The sequence below is a fragment of the Lacerta agilis genome, chromosome 16, assembly GCF_009819535.1.
Source record: "Lacerta agilis isolate rLacAgi1 chromosome 16, rLacAgi1.pri, whole genome shotgun sequence".
Classification (NCBI taxonomy): domain Eukaryota; kingdom Metazoa; phylum Chordata; class Lepidosauria; order Squamata; family Lacertidae; genus Lacerta; species Lacerta agilis.
This window is the reverse complement of record NC_046327.1, coordinates 30,621,693-30,634,907: the sequence shown is the minus strand read 5'-3', so window position 1 is coordinate 30,634,907 and position 13,215 is coordinate 30,621,693. Positions and strand designations below refer to the sequence as shown.

At 43.8% G+C, this 13,215-nt stretch overlaps 1 protein-coding gene across 3 annotated transcripts in view; it reads right to left on the bottom strand.

Moving 5' to 3' along the window:
• RASAL3 (RAS protein activator like 3) overlaps window positions 1–13,215 on the bottom strand; it is a 38,855-nt gene that overhangs the window by 24,947 nt on the left and 693 nt on the right. Inside the window, exons 1-2 of one of the 3 annotated variants that reach the window (XM_033173611.1) lie at window positions 11,280–11,467; window positions 9,209–9,626 (exon numbers count right to left, since the gene is read on the bottom strand). In XM_033173611.1, the coding sequence (XP_033029502.1) occupies window positions 9,209–9,626 (418 nt within the window). In that variant the 5' untranslated portion in view covers window positions 11,280–11,467. Of the gene's footprint in view, window positions 1–9,208; window positions 9,627–10,151; window positions 10,478–11,279; window positions 11,468–13,215 lie in introns of those variants that run through there. The other 2 variants (XM_033173612.1, XM_033173610.1) reach the window with 2 other exon arrangements.

The following is a 13,215-nucleotide window of genomic DNA, read 5'->3' as shown; positions in this document are numbered from 1 at the left end:
GAGTTGCATCTATCAAAGTTTCCTTAAAAGTGGCTCGAAGGATGGCTTCTTCTCATGCTCAGGCTCCTTCCATGTGAGGTGGCCTGGAATATGTGAGCTGAACCATGGGTGGTCAGCAGAGCTAGACAAGATGAGTTCTGGTCTCTTGGAGCTCAGAGTGACAGGTATATTTCTTGCCTAGGTCTTCACATGGGTTCATTCAGAAGTCTGTCCCATTGCTTTTTAAAATATATATATCAAAATTTACATGATTTTTTAGCTTTTAAAAAGCCCATGTTTTGTTAGCCCGAAAATGGAAAACAAGCGAGGTCCCAACCAAAGGAGAGTGATGTTGACAGAATATGCCCAGCTTGCAGACTTAACATATAGAATAAGAGAACAAGAAGAACACGTTTAGAGAAGATTAGAAAACGTTTATTGAATATATGGGAAATAACTGTGTACAGCTAAAACACTGGCAGCATTAAGATAACAGTGTAAATAAGTTTTGATGGATGCAATAATGGCATACTGAATAGTTTCTGTAGAATATGCAGGGATTTATGATATGTAAAATGAACCATGGAAAGCAAAGAAGGGAAGTCATTGATATCTTAAGGATGTAATAATGAGTACAGTGGTACCTCAGGTTACAAACACTTCGGGTTACAGACTCCACTAACCCGGAAGTAGTACCTCGGGTTAAGAACTTTGCTCCAGGATGAGAACAGAAATCCCGCGGTGGCGGTGCAGCGGCAGTGGGAGGCCCCATTAGCTAAAGTGGTACCTCAGGTTAAGAATGGTTTCAGGTTAAGAACAGACCCCCGGAATGAATTAAGTTCGTAACCAGAGTTACCACTGTACTTTAAATTGTAAAAAAGAAAATTTAATTATATAGAGAGGGGGGCATTTTATATGCATTCTAACATACAATATGCATTTATGAACAGTGTTTGTTTTTGCTTAGGCCAGAGAAGTGCATTTTAAGATTCAGAGATGTGTGAAAACTGAAGGATAACTGATGTTCTGCCATGGCCTTAGAGCCCAGCAGTGACCAGCTGGACAAAGGCTTGAAAGTCCTCAGTTCACCTCTAGACCTTCGTTGGAGCTCTCCGTAGTGCTGAAATACCTGGCCCGCTTTGCTGCCTTGCTCTGTGAGTTCCTCTAGGTAACCAGGATAGGACATCGGATCTGCATATTAGTCCAGGAAGTACAAATCACCCACTTAATGGGATCCCTTAGAAACACAGACCAAACAAAATCCACTTGGAAGCTGAGCTCAACCATTATTGCCGGGGTCACCTCACTAAATTTGCCTTGAACAATGGAAAGTAGCACAGCCTGTAACTTGGCTTCACTGAGTCACACACGCAAAATAATGGCAATACTGGTGTTTTGAGTTGATTGGCACTCCACTTACGGTCTTTTCAAATTTTAAGCTGCCAGGCTGTGGGCACCGGAAAGTCAAGCATCTCATGCCCTCCCTGTGTGCCACAGCTGTCCTCCTGGTGGCTGGGATTTTCTATCCCACTCAAGCACAGGGAGAGGTCAGAGGGAAACGAGGGGGTGGCTGCAGGCTCCTCCTGTCCCTGAGTTGGATCCTGCCCACACTTGTGCGGCTACGCGCAGATAGAGATCGGAAAGCTGGATGGGTTGGCACAGTCAATTGCAGCAGAAAAGCATGGAGCTGAAGTTTCCACCACTACCAAGAGCTGCATCATTGGGCAGTTAGTGCCTGCAAAATAGCAAAGCTTGTGCCATACAGTTCCACCTCCCTTCTGGCATGCCAGTCACCACAGGATAATCTTTGAAAGACATCCCCACCCACAACAGCAGCCCTGCCCACCCCGCCCTCTCCTTTGAGTGGCAGCTAGCAATTATTTGCCAGGTTAACAATCCCAAACAAAATTTGCATAGAGGGTTTGGGTGCAATTAGGAAGGGCGGGGGAAAGGAAACCAAAACCCAATGAAAAGAGACTTGTATACCTAGCTCAACACAAAAATGCAACGTAATGTGGATGGACTGACTTTGCACAGTCGGCATGCCCTATTAACTATGCTTTCACCTGCATCAGGTAATCTGAGATATCAGAATCTGGGCATTTCCTTGTGGCCAGAAGCAACGTGGGAGCAGGAAGAAAAAGAGCTGGGTGAATGACAGGAGGGATGGCACACAGGAATGTAATAATGAGGCAATGAAATCATGGCTGTGCAAAGGACACAAGTTTTGCCCTCAATTCTTTTTAGGATCTGTTTTCTATGGCTTATTTTCAGCTTCCAAAGTGATCCGTGTACCATAAGAAGGATAAAAGCAGAATGCTTCAGCACATGCAGACTTTTCTCTTCAGCAAGGCTGCTATCACCCACTTAGGATCAGGGTAGGAATTTTGGAACCAAACTGCTTTCTACTTTCTCGTAAGGGCCTGCATAAATTAAATCACACCCCAAGAGACCAAAACTATTCACTGTACACGGAACCCGGGGCTGTCCATTCCCTGCAATAGCAAAAACATTCTCAGCACATGAAGCAGAATTCTGGGCACAGTCCTGCATTCTTGCGTTTTCTCTGCGCTTGCATGGGATCCTGCAGATGGGCCCACAGCACTTGAGAAGCGCCATTTCTAGTGCTGAGGAAGTAAATGTGTTTCTCAGTTCAGCAGCGCTGCTCATCTAGGGTAGATTCCTGCATGTGAAACAGCTGTGCAGATAACTGCTGAAACCCCACTATTCTACACATCACACTTCAGGAAGCATTTAGCCGAATGGAAGAAAATTCAGAGGTAGATGGCAAAGAATCCAAAAGGAAATTCTTAAGAGTAGAAGAGGCAGAAGAAAATTAGCTATGCTTTAGGCTGTTAGAGGCCTGAGTCTAGATATTGAATGGCCTGCAAAGGAAGAGCAGGAACAGGAGGAGGAGAACTGGTTTTAAACTAAAGGAAACCAAGCAGTTTTGAACTTTTTGTTCGGTCTAAAAAACCTCATCAATGGAAGATGCCGTCTCCAAAGTCTGCAGAATCTTCTCTGGTGTGACTGGCCTGGGCAGACATTTGCTGGACCTGTTCTAGCTGAAGAATAAGACAAGGTAAAGGTAAAAAGAAAAAAAGAAAAGGACCCCTGTACGGTTAAGTCCAGTCAACGGCAACTATGGGCTTGCAGCGCTCATTTCGCTTTCAGCCCGAGGAATCTAGCTTTTGTCCACAGACAGCTTTCCAGGTCATGTGGCCAGCATGACTAAACCACTTCTAGCGCAACGGGACACCGTGACGGAAACCAGAGCACACGGAAATGGTGTTTACCTTCCTGCAGCAGCGGTACCTATTTATCTACTTGCACTTGCATGCTTTCAAACTGCTAGGTTGGCAGGTGCTAGGTTGACGCAGGTAGCACTGTGGTCTAAACCACTGAGCCTCTTGGGCTTGCCAATTGGAAGGTTGGCGGTTCAAATCTGCGTGATGGGGTGAGCTCCCGTTGCTCTGTCCCTGCTCCTGCCAACCTAGCAGTTCAGAAGCATACCAGTGCAACCAGATATTAAAAAAAATAAATGTCAGGAACCGCAGAAAGAGGGGGAACAAAGTCAAACTTTGAAGTGTTAAACTGATTGTAAAACTAATAAAATGTGTAAACTTGAAAAGTATAAATAAACTTGAAAAGTATAAATAAAAACTTTTTTAAAAAAAATCTGGGGAAATCTGGACATATGGACATATGGCAACCCATGTAGCTCAAATACTTCAACTGCTGCCTATTAAAATGGCCCAAATGTACAAAACTGGGGACAAGATGTGTTGGAAATGCAAAGAAAAAGAAGGGACTTTTTACCATATGTGGTGGGAATGTAGAGAAATTTAAAAATATTGGGAAATGATTTATAATGAATTGGAAAAAAATGTTCAAAAGGACTTTTGTTAAAAAGCCGGAAGCTTTTTTATTAGGAATTTTAGGACAAGATATACAAAAAAAAGTTTAAGAATTTATTTATGTATGCTACAACTGCGGCAAGAGTCTTGTTAGCACAAGGATGGAAGAAAGAAGAAATATCAACAAAGGAACAATGGCAAGAAAAGCTGATGAATTACGCGGAATTGGCAGAACTAACATACAAACTGCATGAAAAAGACAATCGGGATTTTAAAGAAGAATTGGGACTTTTTACAAGCTATTTGAAGAAGCAACAAACGGACTTAGAATCACTGTTAGGATTTGAATAAACATACACAAATTTTATTGGCATAACCTGAATTTGAACAATATGGCAACAATATTTACAGATGTATAACATGCAGAATTAACATATATCAACAAAACAGTTATGGGAGCTGGGGGAAGTCGTGGAGGAGATGAGGGGGGGAGGGAGGGGGAGAAGGAAAAAATGGAGGGAAATGTATTTGATTGTAATGTTTAGATTTTTTTAAAAAAAAATCAATTATATATATATAGAGAGAGAGAGAGCGAGAACTTCAACTGCTGCCTGATCCTTCCCCTCATCACCAGCAGCTCCCCAAGCAGCACCTCACCAGGCAAAATATGGTCAGGTAGAAGGAGGTATGGGTCCCTCCTATCTCCACACAATCCTGGCAACAGTCAAGTGCTCTTTAAATGCATCAGTAGCAGGAAATAAGCTAGGGAGATGGTTGGACCTTTGGATGACAAGGGAGACAAAGGCAAGAAAAAGGAGAAGAAGGAGTTTGCTGCATTAATGCCGTCTTCACCACGGAAGATACAGCAGGGCAGATCCCTAAAGCTGAAATAAGATCATTTTGGTGCAAGGTGAGGATATTTATAGCAAGAGTAATGTTATGTATTGAAGTTCTCACCCTAGGCCACTAGGGGTGTGTGTATATAGTTCATTCTGCTGCAGTTCTCACTCAGGTCCACACATGCAAATGAGGGATTGAAAGTGACGTTCAGGGATTGGGTAACTACAGAAAGTTGTTACTGTTGCTTGTAGCTGAGTTCTATATAAGCAGGCTGGCTGAGCCCTTCAGTCCAGTCCTGTTCCAGCCTGAGAATAAACAGAGCTGCTTGGAGAAAAACTGTGCCGTCTGCTATGTCCACCCACTATTTAATAAGTAATAAAAAGGAATTGTTATTTAGGGAAACTGAATTTAATTCTAAATTATATTCCGGAAACGTGGGAGAGTTAAGGGGGTCCAAAAAAAAAAAAAGGATGTACCGTGCTATATTAGAAGCAAAAAAACTTGATGAATTGGAAGAGCCATAAAAAGATTCCATTGAGCACATGGATTGATAATATGGACAGATTAGCTACATATGAACGAACTGCATGTCGTCGCAAATTAAGAATGGATAAATATGAAGAAATCTGGAATGAATATTTAAGCGATAAGGCGGACAGTGGTGGGAGGTAGAAGGAGGTGAGAGAGGTGGGGAAACAGTGTTTTTTTTTAAAAAAAAAGGTGTAATCATAGGTATATCAGTGTATTCAAATTTGAATTGTCAAATTGTGCTATTATTGTTATTATGGTTTTTATTGTTTGTGTTTTTTGTGGTTGATGTTTGTATCGAAAAAATGATTAAATAAATTTTTTTAAAAGCTGAAATAACACACAGACACACACATTACAGTGGTACCTCGGTTTAAGAACACTCCAGTTTAAGAACTATTTGATTTACAAACTCCACAAAACCGGAAATTCTTGGTTTGAGAACTTTACCTCAGTCTAAGAACGGAATCCGAATGGTGGAAGGGCACCGGCGGCAGGAGGCCTCATTAGGGAAAGCGCGCCTCAGTTTAAGAACAGTTTTGTTTGAAGAACGGACTTCCAGAACAGATTAAGTTCGTAAACCGAGGTACCATTGTATTAAATTTTCTGTTTTACAATTTAAAGTACTCATTTCTACATCCTATCAACGACTTCCCTTCTTCTCTTTTCATGGTTCATTTTAGCAGCGCAGCAGGAAACACAGGGGGACTCAAAGCAGAGCACGTTCGGCTTCCGAAAAAAGGTTCAAAAACTGGAACACATACTTCCGGGTTTGCAGCGTTTGGGTTCCAGGTTGTTCGTGAACTAAGCTGTTTGGAAACCGAGGTACCACTGTACATTAAACTTCTGTATGGATGAATCCTAGGTCTTCCTGTTCAGAGCATTAACTGGCTAGCTCTTGAGATGTTACAAGTTCATTTCCTTCCTCTCTCTCTCTCACCACCCCTCACATACCTCTTGGAATATTTCTCTATTTTTAAGAGGTTTATGGTGACTTGGAAAAAAAAAAGATGGAGCCCAACACTACCATGCTACTGTATCTCCTCTTTTTAAAACACACACAGAGAGAGAGAGAGAGAAAACTGGCTGGGTTGTTTAAAACAATGTTTGGGAAAACAACAACAACCCAGAAGCTTTTCTTTTGGGAATTATATGGCCAGAACTACCTTAACTGTACAGAAAGTTATTCATGTGTGCCACTACAGCGGCAAGAATGTTACTCGCCCCCGAAAATGGAAAGAAGTCCCAGCAAAGTAAGAATGGATACAAAAACTTAAGGAATATTCAGAAATGGCAAAACTTACCAGAAGACTAAGAAATCAAGATAGCAAACTTTTAAATAAAAGAATAGAAATGGTTTATTGAATATTTACAAATTGTAAACAGATAAGAACATTGGCAGGATTATTGTAATAACCTACAGTTTTATACGAGTATGTCTTTAAAGAAGATGAATAAATGAGCAAATTAAGTTAAATCGGACATACAGAAAATATTAAACATAAATTGAAGGAACCGCAGAAAGAGGGGGAAGGAAGACAATTTCTGAAATGTTAAAATGATTGAAAAATTAGTGAAAAGTATAAACCTGAAAAGCATAAATAAAACTTTTTTTAAAAAAGGAAAGAAAACTGGCTGCGTATTCCCCTCATACAGCAAGTGACACAAAACCATCACTAAATAAATAGTCTATTTGCTTTTAAACAAACAAACAAACAAACTTAAAATAATAAAATATAAACTGGAACAAAAGGCAGAGCGGTAGCACCGGCAGCGTCACTCATTATAAAGGATACAAAATACGCCACGCAGAGACGCAGCTGTTTCGCAATCACATTCCACAAAAGCGCTGCTTTGAGGTAAGGAGTGTGGGTTGTGCACAACAAACAAGTGGAGATTTATGGAGCAGAACACCAACTCATGTAGGAAAGGCCTTTCACCAAAGTGAGGGAAGTAGCTGCTCCGGCCGTCATTTCAACACCAGCAGAACGATAAAGCTTGCATGTTTCGATGGGGACTTTTTTTTAATGGTGCAGTCAAGTAAACCAAACTGAGGCATGAAACAGATACCTAAGGAAGACCTAAGCCTACCCAAACCGTATTATTAGCAGTCGGCAGAAGCAATGGAGCAGGAGAGGGCAGGGAGTGTCAAGGGATTTTCCTTCGCAGCTCGAGAGTTGGAATCAAACCAAAGAACACATTCAGATGTGCTCAAATGACTTTAGGCATCAAGAGCCTCACTGACTTCAGAATGGTGTCAATAGGACGGAAGTGGTTTGCAGTCAATCGTTTCAGCTTAACTGGGTCAGCAATAGATCTATTTTGCATCGTCTTTAGTTCAGCCAGCATTCCTCCCTTCTGCCCCACAGGGAACAAAATCCTACTTTCCACTCAATTTTGCACACAAACTGAAATGTGGCATAGGGGTAAATTGAAGAAGACTAGGAACTTTGCACTTTCCTAAACTTCTAACTATCTCCCCAGCCAATCACCACACCAGTTCTTTCTTTTTTTTCACGGCAGCCTGATGAAAGACAGACAACTGCTTACTTATTGCACAATAGTTTCTAAACCGTGGTTTAAAACCAACCATTGTTCTTCCCAGAATTTGGCAAGAAGAGAGAAATTCCTGGAGAGGTGGAGAGGATCAGCCTTTGAGAAACAGAGGAAGACACTGGCGGAACAGACACAGTATCACATCATTTATTTTCCTTGACAAATTAATCCAGAATATCGACTTCCCTCTGGTTCTTTTCGTGTAATAACTAATACCAATTAGAACAGCTCAGGGCTGTGTCAGCTCAGCTAAAACAACCCAAAATCTGTGCATGAATAAAATACGGACATTTATTTTGCTCTTAATTGGGGCGTGGGTAGAGCTGTGGTCTAAACTACGGGGCCTCTTGGGCTTGCTGATCAGAAGGTCGGCGGTTTGAATCTGTGCAATGGGGTGAGCTCCTGTTGCCATGTCCCAGCTGCTGCTAACCTAGCAGTCTGAAAGCACACCAGTGCAAGTAGAGAAATAAGTACCACCACCCCCCTCTTCTGGGAAATGATTTATAAATGAACTGGGAAAAAATGTTTAACTCTTGTTTAAAAAACCAGAGGCTTTCTTATTAGGTATAATAGGAGAAGAATTACCAAAGGATAAGAAAGTACTGTTTATATATGCGGTGACAGCGGCAAGAAGGTTATCTGCCCAGGGATGGAAAGAAGAAAGAATCCCATTGAAAGAAGAATGGATAATGAAGATGATGGACTATGTGGAAATGGCAAGGCTGACTGGGAAGATCAGGCACCAAGAGGATAATAAATTCAACAAAGAATGGCATAACTTTATAGAATGTATTAAAGAACACTGTAAACATTTAAAAACGTTAGCAGAAATGACATAGCACTTGTAATTTAAAACAACAGAGGATAAAGTTGAAGTGTAATAATTTAGATAAATTGAATTAGGTGCAGTAAAAAAGGAAGATAAATTATGGAAGCCAAGGGAGGGGTGGGGTGAAGTGCGGGAGGTTCAGGGAACCCCATAAATGTACTGATACGGATTATGGTTTAATGTAAACAGGTGTGTGTGAAAAATTGTTTTTTTGAAACTTTGAAAGAAATAAAAAGATAAATAGGTACCGCTGCGGCGGAAAGGTAAACGTCGTTTCCGTGCATCCAGGGGGTCCTTTACCTTTGTTTTTTTACTTTTTTAATTTTGCAATGCAAAGAGTCACGCAGAGCACTGAAGCCTCAATTCCTCGTGGCTCCTTGCATTGTCACCTGGGATTTCACCAGTCACTGCCTTCATGCTTTCAAAATATACCTCAGTCATAAGCGAGAGAACCCTAGACAGGATGTGGAACGTGTTTTTGAGCAATGTTAGGCCTTGAACCAGCTTTACTCAGCCACCCACTTCCCCCAGCCTGTCCTGCATGTATGGTCTTCTCTCTTCTAGTTCAAAACAACACAGAAACTCAGCTGGGTCCATCACAAAACTACCCTTGTCTTACCTTTGCTCGCTTCCTTAGTCTCCCTTTCCGATCGGAGGGTCCCCTCCTGGTTCCTTCGGTGGGACACAGAGCGCAAGTACTTCCTTAAACTCATCTTACTGCTTCTCTCCTGGGCCTTGGGCACTTTGGCTGGAGTGGAGAAAGCCCTCTGGAAGACGGATCTCTTAGCAGCAGCTCTGCTGTCTTGGGGGGCCACTGGTGCTTGTGGGTGCTCATGGCTAGATTCAGAATGCTCAGTCTCTGGCTGGCTTTGTGCTCGCCTCCATTTCTGCAGCTTGTCCTTCCGGCTGCCGCCGCCCCATGTTGCATGGTTCAACTCGGGTTCCTTCTCCCCGTTCTGTAGAACTGTCTGCCACCTGTAGGACCTCAACAAGGACGGCGTATCTATTCCGGACCTGTGTTTCTGGGGAGCCTCCATCTGAAAAGCAAAAGCGTAAATGCAGAAGGTTCCGGAAAAGCATCAAAAACAAAAGACCCTTGTATTCCATGCAAGGTTTCGGGTTATCACAGTCAAGCTAAAAGTGAGCCCAGATTTCCCACCTTCTGGTTCTTACTGAATGGCCTAATACTCTTCCTGTCTTGGCAGTTTGACCAAAGCCACATGGACTGGATTTCCTCTCCTGAGCAGCAAGGAAACACAAGCAATACCTGCCTTCTCAGGGCAATGGAAAGATGCGCTTTTCTCCTCCTGAAACCCAGAAGGTAGGCTTTTTCCACCAAGGAACCAGTCCTTTTTAGTGGCAGGTGGATGTTGCAGCAGGATTACCGCAGCCAAATTCCATCCCTGTCCATTCGTGGAGATTTCTGGTCCTGAGAGATGTTGCCCTGCACCGGCTGTGTTTCAGTCACGGACATTTTTCTAGCAAGGCTCCTGCGCCTTTAACAACAGGAACAGAAAATAAGATGGCAAGCCCATCTGCATCCCACACTGTCATTCTCATACCCAGACACTTCCTGTGATGAAAGAGATTGCACCGCGCAGAATTGCTAATTGTAACTTGCAAGCTAAGCTGCTTGAGGCTTGCAGAACCTGGGAGCGGACAGTGGAGTATCAACAGAAGCCCATCTGCCTTGTCTGAAACCGTCAAGAGAAGGTTCGCCGTGCTTTGCCAAACCTCACAGACTGGCCTAGCTCCAAAGAGCCATGGGTGGGGCACTGTGGGGCTTGCCTCTTGAGCAACCAGCTCTGCCCTGACCCACAGAACCTGTCCTACCACATCCCTTGTGCACTGGGAAGCCATGCTGCCCAACCCCCTTGCATGGTGCCAGCCTTGGAGCAGGGATTGCTCTGTGCATCCCAAAGAGAGGACCAACCTTTCATTTCCTACCCTCCTCCCTGCTGTGGGCACTGCTTTGTTCCAGGCAGCTAGCTCCACAGCCCTGGTTTAATACTGCAGATGTGTCCAGAGGGTGAGAATATGGGACCCACAGGAACTGGGGCAGCAGGTTCGTCTGGCACAAGCTCATCACAAAACCACCGAAGGAAAATCCTGGCTGATTAACACCTGCAGAGCAAAATCTTTTAGGCCATATGTGTGCAGGATTTTGTTCAGTCTCAGTTGTGCTTTGCTGGGCTGACTCTGGGTCTCTCTGGATATCCTTTTGGTTGTGCATCAGTGTTTATTTCTGCTCCTGAGGGTGTCAGGGCAGTTGTACATAATCCCCTTTTCAATACTGCTTCCACCTGCAAAAGTTTCGGGGTGAACATACTGCTTCCTTTCCAATCAGTGCATGCCCCATAGCTTCCTGCTGAAATTTAATCATTAGTTATGCAAGCTTTTTGCACCACAAATGTTCTGGGTTTTTTGTTTTGTTTAGTTTTTTGCCCTGCCTTTGTTGTGCTACAGTGCAAGAGTGCCTCTCCTGAATAATGCATTTTTAAAAAATGTTTTATTTTCAATTTTCAATTGTATCTACCCAATCAATGGCAAGATGTGCTGCAACAAAGGGGTGCAGAGTACATCTCCCTGTCCCAGTTCTGTTACTTCTCTTCCTCACCCCTCATTCTGCAACCCCCCCCCCAATAACCAGTTCCCCTTCCACCATGACACAGAGCCATCTGCCCAGTTACCTTGGCTTCCTCCTGAGCTTCTCACCCCATCATGCCTTCACCACTTCACTGTCTGACTGATTTCCTCCCCTGCTCATCCTGTGCTCTGCAAGTCCCCATGTGATCTGCATCAAGATAACAATCTCACCTCCCTCTGCCTGAGCAGCACCAAAGCTGCCTCTTACAGTGTGGGTGGATGAAGCCATTCTCTGTCTGCCTGTGGCTCAGAAGGTGCACATTTGCTCTTTCTTGAAAAAAATGGACTTGTGCTGCTTGGACCAGGCTCAGTCGAAGCAATAATAATAATAATTTATTATTTGTACCCCGCCCATTCTTTCGCGTTTTCAGTTCTCAAGCGATGGTCTCTGTACCACGTGCTGAGCGCAAAGAAGGTGGTTCCAAGGTGACACTGTCATCGAAAGACGGACTCATGCTATGACCAGGCCATCAACAGATGATGATGTGCTGGAATCTTTAGAGCCACTGTTTACAATTGGTAAAGTTTCTCCAAAAAGTCCTGTTCAGGAGAAACTCAGCGAAGAAGATCTACATCTTGTGCGTAGATCTGAGAGAGTAACAAAGGGTCAGGCGCCCAAACGCTACTCCAAAGAGTTTGCAATCTCAGCTGTAGCAAATGTAGCTGTAGTTTGCACTCAAAATAGAGACACTCAGGCTCACTTCACAGATGTGGAAAGGCCACAACAACAGGTTGCAAGGTTCAATCCATTCTGCCACCAAAGAGCAGGTTATACACATTTCACACTTGCATTTCCTCCTATGAGGAGCCACATGGCAACCCAATTCAGAGCAGGCCAAGCCTTGCTGTCATTATTATTACTATTATTTATTAAATTTATATCTGTCCTTCATCCAAGGATCCCAGGATTGCTCTTCTCCAGACTTGTGTGTGACAAGCAAACATTGAGTGGAATTCAACACCATGCTAAGGTGAAAGTTCTTTGAGCCATTTGTCAAACCATCTTTCCCTTCCCTGTGCTGTTTTGGGGGTTCTTCAGATCCTGCAGAGCTGATATGGGAGAGGAGGGGAGAAAAGCCCTTATTGAACTAGTGGGACCTGTTGTACTGGCTATTCAGTTGAATCCATCTCATTAGGTTTTGCATCTTGCTTGTGCATCAAAGGGCTCGCCCATCCTTCTGCTTGTCTTGGGCCTAGAAAGCCCAGGTCTCGGCAATTTTCCACTTCTTTCCAAGAGAAAACCAGCTCTTTAGTGATAAAAAAGGTAAAGGGACCCCTGACCATTAAGTCCAGTCGTGTCCGACTCTGGGGTTGCGGCGCTCATCTCGCTCTATAGGCCAAGGGAGCCGGCGTTTGTCCGCAGACAGCTTCTGGGTCATGTGGCCAGCATGACTAAGCCGCTTCTGGCGAACCAGAGCAGCGCACGGAAATGCCGTTTACCTTCCCGCCGGAGCGGTACCTATTTATCTACTTGCACTTTGACGTGCTTTTGAACTGCTAGGTGGGCAGGAGTCTTTAGTGATAGGTCAGAACAAATAGCAATCTGGGGGAAACCTGAATTGCTGTTTGCTCCAACTTAGCACTAAAGAGTGGTTTTCCTTGGAGGAAAGCAGAAGAAGTAGAAGTAGAGGAGGAGGAGGAGTTTGGACTTGTTATCCTACCTTTCACTCCCCTTAAGGTGTCTCAAAGTGGCTAACAATCTCCTTTCCCTTCCTCCCCCACAGTAAACACTCTGTGAGGTGTGAGGCTGAGAGACTTCAGAGAAGTGTGACTAGCCCAAGGTCACCCAGCAGCTGCACGTGGAGGAGCGGGGAAGCGAACCCGGTTCACCAGATTACAAGTCCACCGCTCTTAACCACTACACCATGCTGGACAAGTGGAAGTGTGGATGAGCCCCCAGTCAACCATTCATGTGCTGCAAGTCCATTTTGAAGCAGTGCCAGTAAAAGTCTCCTTGGACAAATGATGCTTGCCTCCAGC